This window comes from Myotis nattereri, assembly GCF_964212035.1.
Source record: "Myotis nattereri genome assembly, chromosome: 12".
In the NCBI taxonomy this organism is placed as follows: Eukaryota; Metazoa; Chordata; class Mammalia; order Chiroptera; family Vespertilionidae; genus Myotis; species Myotis nattereri.
Genome location: NC_138087.1, coordinates 72941017 through 72956311, shown reverse-complemented (window position 1 = coordinate 72956311; position 15295 = coordinate 72941017). Strand labels below are relative to the sequence as shown.

Sequence of the window (15295 nt, the reverse complement as noted above, 5' to 3'; positions counted from 1 at the left end):
AGGTGGTTAGTGAATGAATGAAGGAATGAATGAACGAGCGAATGGAGAGGACTATTGGAACTCCAACAAAGGAAGGGGACATAGTAAAGTGCTAGGGCTCTGGAGTCACAAGGACCTGGGTTCAAATCCCGGCTCTACCATTGTAAGCTATATGCCCCTAAGCAAATTCCTTGACCTCTCTGAGCTTCCCCACTCATAAAATAGCCACAATAACAAAGCAGGCAAAACCTACTTCATAGAATTGCAAGGATTTATGTTTGTCAAACCCTTAGCATGATGCCCTGTATACAGTAGGGGATTAATAAATATCAGCTCCATCATTATCATAATCATTATTATTATCATCATCATTATCATTATCATTTGAAAGACCCCAGAGCCCATCTCCAACCCTTTCATTATGGAATTGGAACTCGAAGCCCAGAGAAGTTAGGAACTTTCCTAACGTCACACCCCAAGTCAGTGGGGAGAGCTGGGACTAGAACCCAATGTCCACATTCTCAGGCTACTGCTCTCCCCACGAGTCTTCCCTGTTGGGTTTGGGGGAAAGAATGGGAGTGGAGGGAGCAGGGAGGGGAGATAAGATGTAATCGCTGCTGCCAGTACCCCTGCTGGTCGGACCCTCCTAGTAGGACTCTTCAGGAGCTGCTTAATTCATGTCCATCGTTTCTCCATGTCAAGGTCAAGGAGGGTGGCTTTAGGTCACAGCACCTGGAGCAACAGGTGTGAGGGCAGGACACCCTGGGAGGCCTGAGAATCCCCGAAAAATCCAGTTCCCTGTTATGTACCTTTGACCTGCCTCCAAGCTCAGGGCAGGCCCACATCTGGCCAGACATTACCCTCCCCTCCCTGCCCTGACCGCTTCCATCCCTTACCTGCGTCCTGGGTCCTCACAGGCTGGCAGTGGGGACAGGAGACTGTGCTATTGCCTCTTGGGACAATCTTGGGGGGCAGAATATGGTACTCCTGGCCTGGGGGCGAACACAGAACAGGCGGTGTCAGCTCTCTACATAGCTGTAAGATTGAGGGGGGTTAGTTTAATGATCTCTCTGTCTCTCTATTTTGTGGGGACACATAATATATGTGCATAAATACGTATCCTATATAATAAAAGCCTAATATGCTAAGTGTCCAGTCACCCATTCAACCAAAGCATAATATGCTAATGATATGCTAAGGCCACTCAACTGCTCGCTATGACATGCACTGACCACCAGGGGGCAGACACTCAATGCAGGAGCTGCCCGCTGGTGGTCAGTGTGCTCCCACAGGGGGAGGGAGCACCGCTCATTCAGAAGCCAGGATTACAGCTGGTGAGTGCAGCAGCTGTGGCAGGAGCCTCTCCCGCTTCTGTGGCAGTGCTAAGGATGTCCAACTGACGGCTTAGGCCTGCTCCTGTGGGGAGCGGTCCTAAGCTGTCAGTTGGACATCCCCTCAGGTTCTCCCAGACTGTGAGAGGGCGCAGGCCGGGCTGAGGGCTTCCCCCCACCAGCCCCGTGCATGAATTTCGTGCACCTGGCCTCTAGTGTGTGTGTGTGTGTGTGTGTGTGTGTGTGTGTGTGTGTATAAAATATGTATAAATATAGTGTATGTATATATATTTATAAAAATAAATATATGTGTACGTACATACATAACATGTACATAAAGACACATTGGTCTTTCTGATTATGGTGAGCTCTCTCAGGCTCATTTCATTTCAGATCCTACTTAGGTACCACCTGCCTAGTTCTCAACATACAGAAGTAATCAAGTAACCCAGGCTCAGTTAGGGTCCGAGAGCAAGCCAGGCAGATATGACAAGCAGTGACAAAGAGCGTTGTCACTCTCCCCAGACCCGAGTAGCTGGCTGGGATGCGAATGGCTTGTGCATGGGGGTCAGGCAGCTCGGGAGCAGCTGTAGCTAATCCCAGACCCACCCTAGAGTAATAACAGCTTGTGAGTGGCTTGCTGGGAGGACTGAATGGGGCCATGTCCAGGAGGCAGGCTGCCCAGCACCTGGCAGATACAACCTCGCTGTTATTGGAACGCTGGTCAGACTCTCAGATCCTGCCCCATCCCCTGCCCTGCTCATCTCGGAGTCTCAAATAAGATCTGAATGTTGCCTGATTACTCCTCCTCCTCCTCGCCTCTGCCATGAGGGGTGTCACACTGGGGTCCCCTGGACTCACTGTTGCTCTCACTTCTGCCTCCTTGGCCTCTGTCCACGCCACTGGGGCAGGGCACATGCCCCTTGTTTCCTGCCTTGTCCCCAGCGCCCAACAGGCGGATCTGAGGTTCACCCCTCTCCCTCCCAGTGAGGCGAGGGTGAGAGCCATGCCTATCACTCACTCACTCTAGCCATATGATCGACACACTTGCTGTAAATGCTTGCTTATTAGTGTCTTCTCCACTGGGCAGTCGGATTCAATGAAGGCAGGCGCCCTATCCATATTTGTTTTCATGTTAAGCACTTTGAAATCCTGCTGTGTGTCACCTCAAGCTTTAGTAGGTGCCGGGTGCCTAGTGCGTAAGAGGAGAGGCTCCTGGGGAGTCAGACCTGAAGGTCCTCCTGGAGTAAACGATTCAGGTCCTGCAAACAGCAGGCGCCTCATAAAAACCTCTTTACCATGGCCAAGCGGAAAGGGCTTCCCCAGGACCAAGCATGGGCCCAGGCAAAGGGGAGGCAGCAGAAACTATTTGCTGAATGAACAAATGGACAAATGCACTGAGATTCACAGAGGCGATGCCCCCTGAAGTTTTCTGTATCACAGGACTCGTAGAAATGTAATATTTGAACGGCTAAATGGCAGAGACCACCATCCTGGGGGCCATACCCCTCCGCCCTCCCTTCTGCCCACCTGTATATTGACCCCGGAAGGTGACCCGTCCGGTGCTGCGCATGCCTCTCGTTTTGTCCCGAGCTGCCTGGGGGCTGTCCGTGGTGGCCCTGCCCTTCGGAGAGGACAGCCGGGGGGAGGTTGGCTCAGACTCGGAACCTAGGGTGGAAAGAGGGGCATCAGAGGGCACAGGCCGTGGGGCTCATGCAGCTCATCCAGATCCACCCTCAGTAATGACAGCTGACACGCTGGGACCCCTGCCTTGGTGCTCAGCACTGGTCTAGACACTGCCCATAGTGCCCTGCACCCCCACAGCAACCCCAGGAGGCAGATGCTATCATTCCTGCACCGTTAGCTGTCCCTTTAATTGCACGGAACAGGTAAACAACCCGGTCAAGGTCACACGGCCAGGAAGGAGTGACCTGGGGCTGACCCCGGCCACTGATTCCAGAGCTGTGTGACTTCAGGCAAGTCCTCTGCACTTCTGGGCAAGGGTGTCCTTATCTGCAGGCCGTGCATAATAGGACCCGTCTTGCAGGGAAGGTCAAGTGAGATTATCTAAAACAGATACACAAAAGCCTTCTCCAAGTTTTGTCGAAGCCTGTTGCTACGGTCCCTGAACAACAGGCCCAGACTGGCCTCGAGAAATCAGCCCTGGCAGGCGGTCACTTACTCAAGGACAGTCGGGGCACCTCCCGCGGCACCGAGGAGGACCTGGCTCGCCGCCTTCCTGTGGGGACAGGTGACTCTGCACCTCCAGGCTCACTGCACAATCTCTCTGTGGATTTACTAGCAAAAGAGAGAGAGAGAGAGAGCTGATGTCACCCGATGAGGTTTTATGCGGTGAGAAGGCCAACCCAGAGAAATATTCGTAATGGGAGGAGGAGAGCACGGTCCAAACTAAAGACCCTGCAGTTAGAATCACAGAAAGTGGCGCTGGGCCTCTCTGACCCTCAGTTTCCTCATCTGTCAAATGGGAATAATCAGAGCAATTACTTCAGAGGGTTGTTAGAAGGATTAGTGAGACAAGGCCCATAAAATCCTCAGCCCTAGGGCCTCCCAGAGGAGCATTCAAAGTTAGCTGATTTCATGTTATCGTCATGAATGTCTGCTGAGGCAGTGGGTGAGAGTCCTGAAAATATTCACTAGTTAGGTGGTGAGTTCAGGGATATTCATTGTGTCACTTTATTATTAACACATATAGTTACTATTTTTTATGCATCAAATATTACATAGTAAAAAAAGTAAGAGTGAGTGAATGATTGAGTGAACGAATGAGTAGATGAGTGAGAGAGGGGTGTGGCTGTGCACGTGTCCACATCTCTGGGGAGAGCCAGAGGTCAGCCATGTCTACCTTTGGCAGCTGCCACCTAGGCACTGGGGTGGGAGTTTGGGGGTCACCCACCTGCCATAGTGGATGCCCCAGGCGGATGGGGAGTCGGCTGGCCGGTCCCGAGCCCGGACAGGGTGGTTGAAGGTGGACGCTGGCTGTGTGGGGCTGCCCTGGGGCAGCTGGTGCAGGCTGTCCTCCAGCCGGAGCCGGAGCCGGGACACCTCCTCTTGCAGCTCGCGGATGGCCTGGCTGGGGTGGGGTGGAGACAGCAACGAAGGACAGATGCAGGCGAGGGGAGCTCAGCCACCCGAGTGCTGCCCGATGGAGCAGCCTTGTCTTTCCTAGGAGGCACAGGGTCCAACCCCGCTGCCATCTGATTCTAGAACTTCCCTGCGTGTTCACTTTTCCTGCCACCATCTTTTATTTATTTATTTATTTATTTATTTATTTATTTTGAGAGAGATAGAGAGAGAGAGAGACAGATAGACAGAGAGACAGGCAGAGGCAGGGACAGAGAAACTCTGATTTGTTGCGCCACTTATTTGTGCATTCATTGGCTATTCCTGGTACGTGCCCTGACCAGGGATCGAACCCGCAACCTTGGTGTATTGGGACGACGCTCCAACCAGCGCATCTCCCTGCCCAGGGCCTTGCTGCGCGTCTCGAACCTCTCTGCGATCATGTCCCGCACATTCGGTGAACAGAGCAGAAATGCCTCTGAGGTTCACCGGTCCTAACACGCAGGGCCTCTGAGCGGCTGTTCTGACCACTGGTGACCGGTTCTCGACAGAGACAAGGGAGCAGAATACAGGGCAGGGGCTGAGGTCGCCCTTTGACATCTGAATTCTGGCCGGCCCTGGTCCCGGGCTGCCCTCCCCCTTTCCACCTCTGTCTGTAGCAATCCTCACTATCCACTCAGGCCTGGCCCCTCCCCGCCCTGCCCCGGCCCCTCCCTCCTGGCTTCCCCCAGGTGCCTCCTACGTGGTCCAAGCCCATCTCTCCGCTCCTGGAAGATGATGCCTGTCTACCTGCCTCCCCGGCCAGACAGCAGGCCTCCTGTCTAACAACCCGAGACCCTCACACCGCACAGGAGCTCTGGGAACGCTGCTGACCGGGACTCGGGGCTCCAAGAGGGAGCAGAGCGAAGGGGCTGCTGGAATCCCTGCGAACCCCAAACACAGCGCACCTCGTATGGGAAGGTGTCTCAACGAGCCCCTAGCACAGTGGTTCTCAACCTTCTGGCCCTTTAAATACAGTTCCTCATGTTGTGACCCAACCATAAAATTATTTTCTTTGCTACTGCATAACTGTAATGTTGCTACTGTTATGAATCGTAATGTAAATATCTGATATGCAGGATGGGCTTAGGCGACCCCTATGAGAGTGTCGTTCGACCGCCAAAGGGGTCGCGACCCACAGGTTGAGAACCGATGCCCTAGCATCTAGCGAGTAAGTTTGCATTTCTCTCCAACCAGTCCCCGACTCTCCAGTCTCGCTCTCAGGGTGTCACTGGCACCCAGGCAGACAATCCCACCCAACACTCCCACTGCCACACACAACCCCGCTCCCGACTCCAACCCCAACGGAGCATCCGAGTCTGGTTCGGTATGACCATCCTCCGGGCTGACGCGGGCTCTCCATCTATTGCTTGGGGCCAGCTTCCAGGATGGGGGCTCCCATCAGGGATAGCACTTGCCTGGCGGCCCCGGGACCCATGGGTGTCTCCTGGCACCACCGCCAGCAAACATCAACTCTCAGGTGGATGAGCGGAGGGAGTGGGAGGCCTCTCTCCAGCTCCTGCTGTGACCCCGCAGTGCGATCAAGGGCAGCTGGTCTCCCTGGCAATCCCCAGGGAGACGCTTGTTGGGGTTTCCAAGGCCAACTGTGAGGGTGGCGGCTGCAGGAGAGCCGGACTCTGTCACCAGTTAACCCCCGGCAGGCAGGACCGAGGCAGCTCCGGCAGCCTGCCCCTGCCCAAGGCCGCTGAACCAGGGCCTGGGAGTTGGAACACCCAGCCGGGTGTTGCTCTCTCTGGCGTCTTTCTATCAGGATCTCAATTTTCCTGACAATTCTTTAGTGACTCAGCTGACCCTTAAATTCATCTTTCCCTGCCAACTTACTCCCCCTCCTGGGGTCCCCATCTCCATATCAGCATCCAACTGTATGGCCAGCCAAAAATCGGAGTCATTCTACACCCTACTCCTTCCCTGAACACCCCCTAACGATACCCAACTACCAAGTCCTGTGGGCCCAATAACTAAATATCCTTTCTCAGATGCCTCTCCCACCCTTCCCATCCCCACCCATCACCTCTCTTCTGGGTGAGGCACCCTCTCAGTCTCCAGGCCCCCATTCTCACACATGTAACGGCCAGAGAACTCTTTCTAAGACGTCAGCCTGACCACACCTCTCCCCTGCTTCAGACCCCCTCACTGTGCTCAGGTGAGTCTGTACGCATTCATGAGTATTCAGGGAACACCTCTGAGCTGAGCCACCATCCAAACCTCTAATCGTGGCATCCAAGATCCCCCACCCAGGTCTCCCCATCGACCCCTCTGCCTTTATTGCTCAACACCCATCACCTCTCACTCAAGGGTCTGGCTAGAATGAACATTTGACTCCTCAAAGATGATGGTGCCCTCTCACCTCGAGTCCTTTGCACATGCTGTTCCCTCTGCTGGGATACTCTTTCATGACTCTTCCTCTGATCTCGGCTGAGATACCACTTCTTCCAGGAAGCCCTCCCTGAAGCCTCTGGCTGAGCTAAATGCCCCTTCTCTGTGTTTCCACAGTCCGTCGAGCCTCTGCCATCACTGTACTTACCACACTTAGGGGGGTGACCACCTGTTTCTTTGTCCATCTTACAAGATGGGAGCCTCATGAGGCCAAGTACAGTGTCTCGTCCACTATTCTATTGCTACGCCTCGAATTCCCATGCGAACGTCAGGGAGACCGCAGGGGTACACTCACTAAACTCAGGCCTGGAAGCCAAACGCCAGCAGCTGGACCTGACTTTGCAAAGACAACAGCACACACGGCCCCATGATTGCACAAGCCATGGAGGTTTCGGGTGGTTACTGCACAACTGTCTCCCCGGTGCACCCCAGAATTCTGGGGCAGACACCCCGTCCCAGCAAAGGCCTGAGATGGATCACTGGGTCAAAAGCAACTCAGAGGAGAGGTAAGATAGCTGACCAACCATTTCCCCATTTCTGCTCCACCAAGCAAGGAACTACTTTCTTAGCAGAAAAACTGTGCTTGGATTAAAAAGAAGAGAAGTGAAAAACAGTCTCACCCGGCCAGGGTTGCTCAGTGGTAGAGCATCAACCCACGCACTAGGAGGTCACCAGTCGACTCCTGGTCAGGGCACATGCCAAGGCTGTGGGCTTGATCCCCAGCAGGAGGCGTGCAGAACGCAGCCTATGGATGTTGATGCATCCATGTTTCTACCTCTCCCTCTCCCTTCCTCTCTCTCTAAAAAAATCAATAGGAACATATTTTTTTTAAAAAAAAAAGAAAGAAAAAGTCTCTTCTCAGTTCATACAATGAATGCATAAACTGCAGAAAACACATCCCTGGTTAGTGCAGACATATCTTGGGAGGGGCATGTTGGGGGGCAGGAAGAGAGGTTTCAGCACCCGAAAGGTGACCCTCCAGGTCATTTCCCACTGGTGGAGTCGTGTCATTGAGGTCCCACAGCAATAGCCTGGGAGGCGGGAGCCAGCGCTGGATGTGAGGGCTGAGCAAGCCCCTGCCTCCCCCGGCATCACTCTCTGGTCTCTGTGACGACCTTGAATCTGCAGTGCCCAAGCACCTGACTTACTCTCGCCCTGTCCTGGTGAGGAGGGTTGAGGTGGTGTCTGCCGGTCCCGGCGGCAGAGCCGCCGCTGCAGGGCCCTGGGTGGAGGCTGGACTGCTTCCCGTGCTCGGGTGGAACTGCTCCGAAATCCGCTTTCGCCCCTCCCGCTGCGAGCCAGGGACCGCTGGGGAGGCAGAAGGAGACCAAAGGGAGTTAAGTGGAGAAGACCCTCACTGTGCAAACTTGTATGGGTGCAAGAATGGGGGGTGAAGAGACAGTGTCCAGCTGAGGTCACAAATGAGGTTCCTGATGAGGTCAGTGACCCACCGACCTCAAAACCAGAAGACGTGGTTTCTGCTGGGCGTTTGGAGCGCTAAGCTCGGCCTGCTAAGCTCCTGGTAATTAGCACGCCCCTCACAGCCCACTATTTTGGCATCAGATCCAAGCCTCCAGGACCCTCCCCCCCACACACACACACACAAAGAGCTCATTGTTCCTCACGTGGGTCCCCCAGACTCTGTCGTGTATCTCACTGTCGTTCTGGAATTGGCTTCGGAGCCTCCACCTCTCTCTGAAATGAGTCACACCTTTGCCTAGGAGCGTGTTTGGGGGGAGGACATTCATCACTTTAAACTCCCAAAGGGATGGGCGACCAGGGGCTAAGACCGCTAATCTGGCCCATGGGTTAACGACAGTGAGCCCTGGGAGTCTCAATAGGTAAAGGAACAAACCACAAATACGTGGGACAGTCTAGATCAGCAGTTCTCCACCTGTGGGTCGTGACCATCGGAAAACACATATAGCAGATCAGATATTTACATGACGGTTCATAACAGTAGCCAAATTACAGTTATGAAGTAGCAACAAAAATAATTTTATGGTTGGGGGTCACCACAAAACGAGGAACTGTATTAAAGGGTCGCGGCATTAGGAAGGTTGAGAACCACTGGCTAGAGAAACCTTCAGAGAGTCATGCAGACTGAAGAAGCCAACCCCAAAGTATTTATATTATCCGACTCCATTTACATAACATTCTGGAAATGACAAAATTATAGGCAGGAGGACAGATGAGTGGTTACCAGGAGCTGCGGAGAGCGTGGAGGCGGGAGGGAAGTGGGTGTGTCTATACTGGTAAAGGGGCAACAGAGCGGGCCTGTGTGTGGAAGGATCCGACCGAGTCCGTGTCAGGATCCGGCTGTGACATTAGGGGAACCTGGGCAAAGGGCACGTGGAATCTCAGTGTAAGACTTCTATGATTAATTAATAAAACTTTAAGTTAAAGTTTCATTTAAAAAAATTTAAATGATGAGGCAAAACTAATCTGAGGTTTTAGACATCGGAGCAGTGGTTCCCCTTGTTGGGGGCAGGAGCGATGGAAGGGGCTGGAGCGGGTGCTGACGCTCTGATCATGCTTCGTCTCTTGGTCTGTGTTCACTTTGAGAAAACACATCCATTTGGGTTCTTTCCTGTACGTTTTATTTCAGTAAAAAAACCCACATGCATTTTGAAATGTAAAAAAATAATTAGAGATAGATTTTATAGACAGGGAAAGTGTTCATGATACAGTGATTAATGGGGGGAAAGGTTATCAAACATTCATGTATAATATGATCCTACTTCCATTTTAGGTATATGTAAATCAGCACACACACATGCTTGCACACACACACACACACACACACACACGTGCACACACACACTGGCATAGAAAGCAGCCCGCAGGTTCTACACCAAAATGTCAGCACGGACAGTTTGCAGTGTATTTTTTTTCTTTTGTTCCCTTGTGTCCTTCCTGTCTATAATTTCAAATTTTCCTACAATGAGCCTGTATGATATTTTGTATCTTAAAGGGTAATGCAGATTTTTTGTGGGTTTGATTTCTTTAATCCAGGCAATCCGGTCACTGCCAGGGCCTGGCCAACCCAGGTACATCCACTCACCTATCTCGGCTGGCACCGCCGGCTCCAGGAGGAAGCTGGGTGCCCTCTGGCGGAGAGGGCTGTCCCGGGTGGAGGGGTGCCTCTGGGCTCGACTCCTGGGCGTTCTCGGCTCAGTGGCTCTTCTGGGGACCGGCGGACCCCTGGTGTGGGGGTGGGAGGCTGCATCCCGGGGCACAGAAGCAGTGAAGGGCTGCGCTAATGTCCCTGGGGTACTAGGGGATCACGGAGGGAGACACACGTTGAGGTCACGTAGAGAGAGGCCACAGCCTCCGAGCCCCTCCACACCCTAAACTAAGGGCTCCGGACTTCAGGACTGTGTACCCTGGAGGGGTCTTTCTGAGGACGCACCCCATTACACATGCCTTTATCACCCGCCAGCTGCCCACCTGCCCACCCATCTGTGCAAAATTAAAAAGCTCCATTTTGTTTTGGGAGATACACAGAGAAGCAGAATTTCCAATCCTTTTTTCCCCTGCAGCCCCGGTTGCCATGGGGGTCCCCGTGGGGCCAGTCCCTGGCTCTGAGGCTCCATCACTCACCTTTCACCTGAGTCCCTCCACCCTCTCTCTTCCCCAGGTAGCCATCCCAAATGCCCTCTGTCCTCGTCTTTTGCTCGCCTCACGCCGCCCTCCCAGTTTCTATGATTCATTCACCATTCGCTCAGTTATGTGCTCGACACATCCTTATCTCCCGCTCCGTCGCTAACTGGCTGAGTGACGCTGGGCAGTCCCTTTCCCTCTCTGAGCCTCAGTTCCCCCATCAATAAGATGGGGGCGAGGAAGCATCGTTGGGGGGATGAGGGAAGGCTCTAAGAAGGCCCAGACCATCAGCCCCTGCTCTGGGCTCACAGGTCCCTCGATTCCCAGGCGTGTGGCACCGATGGGACAGTGGTGGGGTCCCCGGGGTACCTGATGTGGGAGAGCCGATGCTCTGGGGTCTGCGTTAGGGGCGACACTCTGCTGGTTTCTGAGCCCACAAAGCCACTGTCCGTCTCGGGGGATGCCATCCAGGACTCCTGAAAGAGGCAGGGTCCCTTTAAGTCTGAGGAATGTGCCGGCGGCAGACTGGGAAGACTGGGAAGACTTCCGAGTCCTGGCCTGGGGCCTCACATTCCAGAGGCTGACAGACTGGACTGGGGAGACTGGCCCAGCTCCCAAGAGCCAGGCCCAGGGTCCCCAGGTGTGGAGTCCCATGAGCCCCAGTCCAAGAGCGGGGACTCCACACCCTGAGAGGACCCTGAGGAGGTCCCCCTTCCCTGAGGAGTGGGAGCCACGGCCCTGGGCAGGGGCCCTGCAGACTCCGGAGCTGAGGAACCGAAAGAGGGGAAGCGGTCCCATTATGGGGAGAGGAGGCTCATTTTCGTGTCGCCTGGCCTGGGCCTGGACATCATGGTCCTCTCTGACTGCAGAAATGCCCCGTGAATCGGAAAAGGAACCCACCACACTCCCTGCACACCCGGGCTCACACGCAAGGCACAGGGCACAGAGAGTGAGCCAGGGCCTGCCCTCACGCTCCAGTGCGGATTCCTTACCACGGCATTAGGACGACGTGTGTGTGTGCGTGTGCGTGTGCGTGTGCGTGTGCGTGCGTGTGTGTGTGTGATTCTCTAGGAATAAGTCACATTCTGTAACACAAGTCACATTTCCATAATGATCTGTGACCCTGTTTACAGTTTAAAATCCCTGCTCCAATGGCACACACAGGGCATGGAGTCCAGAACAGTCCCCCAGCTGGGCTAGGTGGGCTGAGGAGGCTACAAGCTCTCAGAGGAGGAACAGGAGATGCTGGCAGAGGGACAGCGCTGGGGGAGGCGAAGGCAAACAGGTGGCACTGGGCCTAAGCCCTGTCTGTTGGGCAGGATGGTGACTGGCAGTGACAGGAGCAGACATTCCCAGAAGGAACCGTGTGAGCCAAGGCCTGGGGGCAGAAAGCTCCCAGAGGCTGAGCCCGTGCCCCTGGACACCTACCTCCAGGTGCCCGCCAGCCTGGCGGAGAGACTTCTGTGCGAGGCGCTCGGAGATGCCGCTTCCCTCCAGGCTGGTCAGACTGCTCTGGTGGGAAGCCGCCGGCTTGGTGCCCCGGGAGTGGGGTGGCCTACCAGGGCCCGGGGGAGCTGCCTCGGCCTGGCCCAGGCCCAGCTGGTGCCCATCTCCGGCCATGGATGCATGGAAGCCTGCTGCTTTCACGGACACCGACTGCCCCACAGCCTCCCTGGCAGTGGAGGAGAGGATGTCAGACCTGGTGTGAGCCGGGCAGCCCTGCCCTGGGAGTCAAACAGTCAGGGCACAAGCTCTGGTCAGACACCCCTGGGTGCCCACTCTGGCTCTGTCACCTTCTAGCTATGTGACCTTGGGCAAGACACCTCCCCTTTCTTTTTTTCTTTCTTTTTTTTTTTTAATTATATTTTATTGATTTTTTACAGAGAGGAAGGGAGAGAGATAGAGAGTTAGAAATATCGATGAGAGAGAAACATCGATCAGTTGCCTCCTGCACATCTCCTACCGGGGATGTGCCCGCAACCCAGGTACATGCCCTTGACCGGAATCGAACCTGGGACCTTTCAGTCCGCAGGCTGACGCTCTATCCACTGAGCCAAACCGGTTTTGGCAACCTCCCCTTTCTGAACCTCATTTTTCTCGACTGTAAAATGTGATGCCAAAAGAATGCACCCAACACACCGCAGGGGAAACAGCATGGAAACAGATGAGTGAAAGCAGCGTTTCCCAGGCCTCGGGAATCTGCACCCCATCTTCCCTCTGTCAGCCATTTCCACAAGCGCCAGTCTACCGGTACTCAGAAAACTTCGTCCCCATTATAAACGGAAGACCGATATTTTTTGTTGCAAAGAGAAACTACCTTTAAAACAAACAGGAAGACAATATTGTTGTATTCTACCTACATAGATCCTTTTGCCTACTGAAGGCTCAGGCCCGAGACCTGCTTCGTTTCTATCTCTATCTCTATCTCTACCTCTATCTCTATCTCTATCTCTCTCTAAAGGAAGCCCAAAAAAGACATGTTAGTACTCATTCAGACTCTCCTGGATGCACTTTGATGGTCAGACTGACAAGGAGAAAACTGTGTTTAATGCTGCGTCTCACCTCCTGAAACTCACATCCCACAACCCAAAGCCAAGCCAAGCGCTGTCAATGGGCACATCCCACATTCGGAGAGACGCTGAGCTACAGGCCAGGAAAGCCATGTCCACACTGAAGAGTGGCCTCACTCACTAAGACAGTCAGCACCCTTGTCAGAGCGGGTCTGGGGCAAGTGGGGGAGGCTCACAGACATACTCGAGGGGGGTCCCGTGGCTTCTCTCCGCCCGCACTGGGAGCTGCCATGAGGGAAGCCTGGTGGTCTGTGCTTTCCCCGGAGCTGAAGCTGACCCGTCCACTTCCAGGGTTCTGCCCTGCTCCTCCTCCTCCCCCTCCTCCTCCGCCCTCATGGCTTCTGGGAGGGACTTCACACTGAGGTACCTGCAGAAGGACACACATGGGGCGGGGCGGGGGGGATGACCTTTGCCCAGCAGGGACAGCCAAGGTCCAGCCATGGGGCCCGATACCCAGCTCCCTCCTGGTGCACACTCACCGCTCCAGGAGCCCATGGAAGTCTTGCTCCACCTGCAGCTCCTTGTGCCTGAGAGGGGCCGGGAGGCCCAGCAGCCTGTCCTCCACCTCACTGCCTGCAGGGCTCACCTCCACGTTCATGTGCAAGGAGCAGGGGTCAGTGCTGGGAGCGTCAGGCTGGGGGCCAGAGAGGAGGAGGGGGAGAGATTCAGCAGATTCCTAAACATTACTTTTAAAAAATATATGTTTTTATTGATTTCAGAGAGGAAGGAAGAGGGAGAGAGCAATAGAAATGCCCATGAGGATCATTGATCAGTTGCCTCCTCTGCATGCCCCACACTGGGGATCAAGCATGCAACCCAGGTATGTGCCCTGATGGGAAATCGAACTGTGACCTCCTGTTTCATAGGTCAATTCTAAACCACTGAACAACGCTTACTGGGCTAAACTTTACTTTTTTTTAAGGACCTTCCTCATGCTGGTGTGACAGAGTAAAAAATAAGTCAGACTCACCACCACCACCCTTTCTATGTGCGTGCAAAATGTAGGGACTGGATCATATGATTCTCAGCAATAACTACCATTAATTGATCACCTACTACATGCCAGACACTGCACAGAGATCACGTCACAACAATCCCACCAGTACATACGATTATTATAGCCCATTTTATAGACATGTAACTAAGGCGCAAATCATTTGCCCAAAGTCACACAGAAGTAAGGGGCAGAGCTGAGATTTCAACCCAGATTTCCTGCCAGAAGCATCTCTCCTGGCCCCCCTCCATTCCAGGATGGACATCCAAGCCCCCAAAACACCTTCACGGCAGGAGTATGGAAGTCCCTCACACACTCAGACTTTTACAAGTAAGTAGAAGAGAGAGCACCTGGTATAGATTCCTTCCAACTGGGACAGAGCACAATGTGAGAGAATCTCCCTTAAAGCCGTGCCCACCCCCCACCAGCCCCCGCCCCACCCAGCAGGCAGCATTCTCCTGCTCCAATCCCCAACAGAGATGTTCTTGCAGCACAGGCAGGGAGGAGCACAGGCGGCGAGGAGCACAGGCAGCAAGGAGCACAGGCAGCAAGGAGCACAGGCAGGGAGGAGCACAGGCAGCGAGGAGCACAGGCGGCAAGGAGCACAGACAGCAAGGAGCACAGGCGGCAAGGAGCACAGACAGCAAGGAGCACAGGCAGGGAGGAGCACAGGCAGGGAGGAGCACAGGCGGCAAGGAGCACAGGCAGCAAGGAGCACAGGCAGGGAGGAGCACAGGCAGGGAGGAGCACAGGCAGCGAGGAGCACAGGCAGCAAGGAGCACAGGCAGGGAGGAGCACAGGCAGCAAGGAGCACAGGCAGCAAGGAGCACAGGCAGGGAGGAGCACAGGCAGCGAGGAGCACAGGCGGCAAGGAGCACAGACAGCAAGGAGCACAGGCAGGGAGGAGCACAGGCGGTGAGGAGCACAGGCAGCAAGGAGCACAGGTAGGGAGGAGCACAGGTGCTGAGGAGCACAGGCAGGGAGGAGCACAGGCAGGGAGGAGCACAGGTGGTGAGGAGCACAGACAGCAAGGAGCACAGGCAGGGAGGAGCACAGGCGGTGAGGAGCACAGGCAGCGAGGAGCACAGGCAGGGAGGAGCACAGGTGGCGAGGAGCACAGGCGGCAAGGAGCACAGGCGGCAAGGAGCACAGGCGGCAAGGAGCACAGACGGCAAGGAGCACAGGCAGGGAGGAACACAGGTGGTGAGGAGCACAGGCAGAGAGGAGCACAGGCAGGGAGGAGCACAGGCAGGGAGGAGCACAGGTGGTGAGGAGCACAGGCGGCAAGGAGCACAGGTGGT

The 15295-nt window shown here is 54.6% G+C and overlaps 1 protein-coding gene across 1 annotated transcript in view; it reads right to left on the bottom strand.

The window, feature by feature from the left end:
• Window positions 1–15295, bottom strand: part of AKNA (AT-hook transcription factor) — a 37161-nt gene that overhangs the window by 3932 nt on the left and 17934 nt on the right. The window contains exons 9-18 of the mRNA XM_081102889.1: window positions 13480–13634; window positions 13185–13367; window positions 11859–12102; window positions 10800–10906; window positions 9892–10103; window positions 7976–8135; window positions 4225–4401; window positions 3493–3608; window positions 2841–2978; window positions 876–971 (exon numbers count right to left, since the gene is read on the bottom strand). Of these exons, the coding sequence (XP_080959015.1) occupies window positions 876–971; window positions 2841–2978; window positions 3493–3608; window positions 4225–4401; window positions 7976–8135; window positions 9892–10103; window positions 10800–10906; window positions 11859–12102; window positions 13185–13367; window positions 13480–13634 (1588 nt within the window). The remainder of the gene's footprint in view (window positions 1–875; window positions 972–2840; window positions 2979–3492; window positions 3609–4224; window positions 4402–7975; window positions 8136–9891; window positions 10104–10799; window positions 10907–11858; window positions 12103–13184; window positions 13368–13479; window positions 13635–15295) is intronic.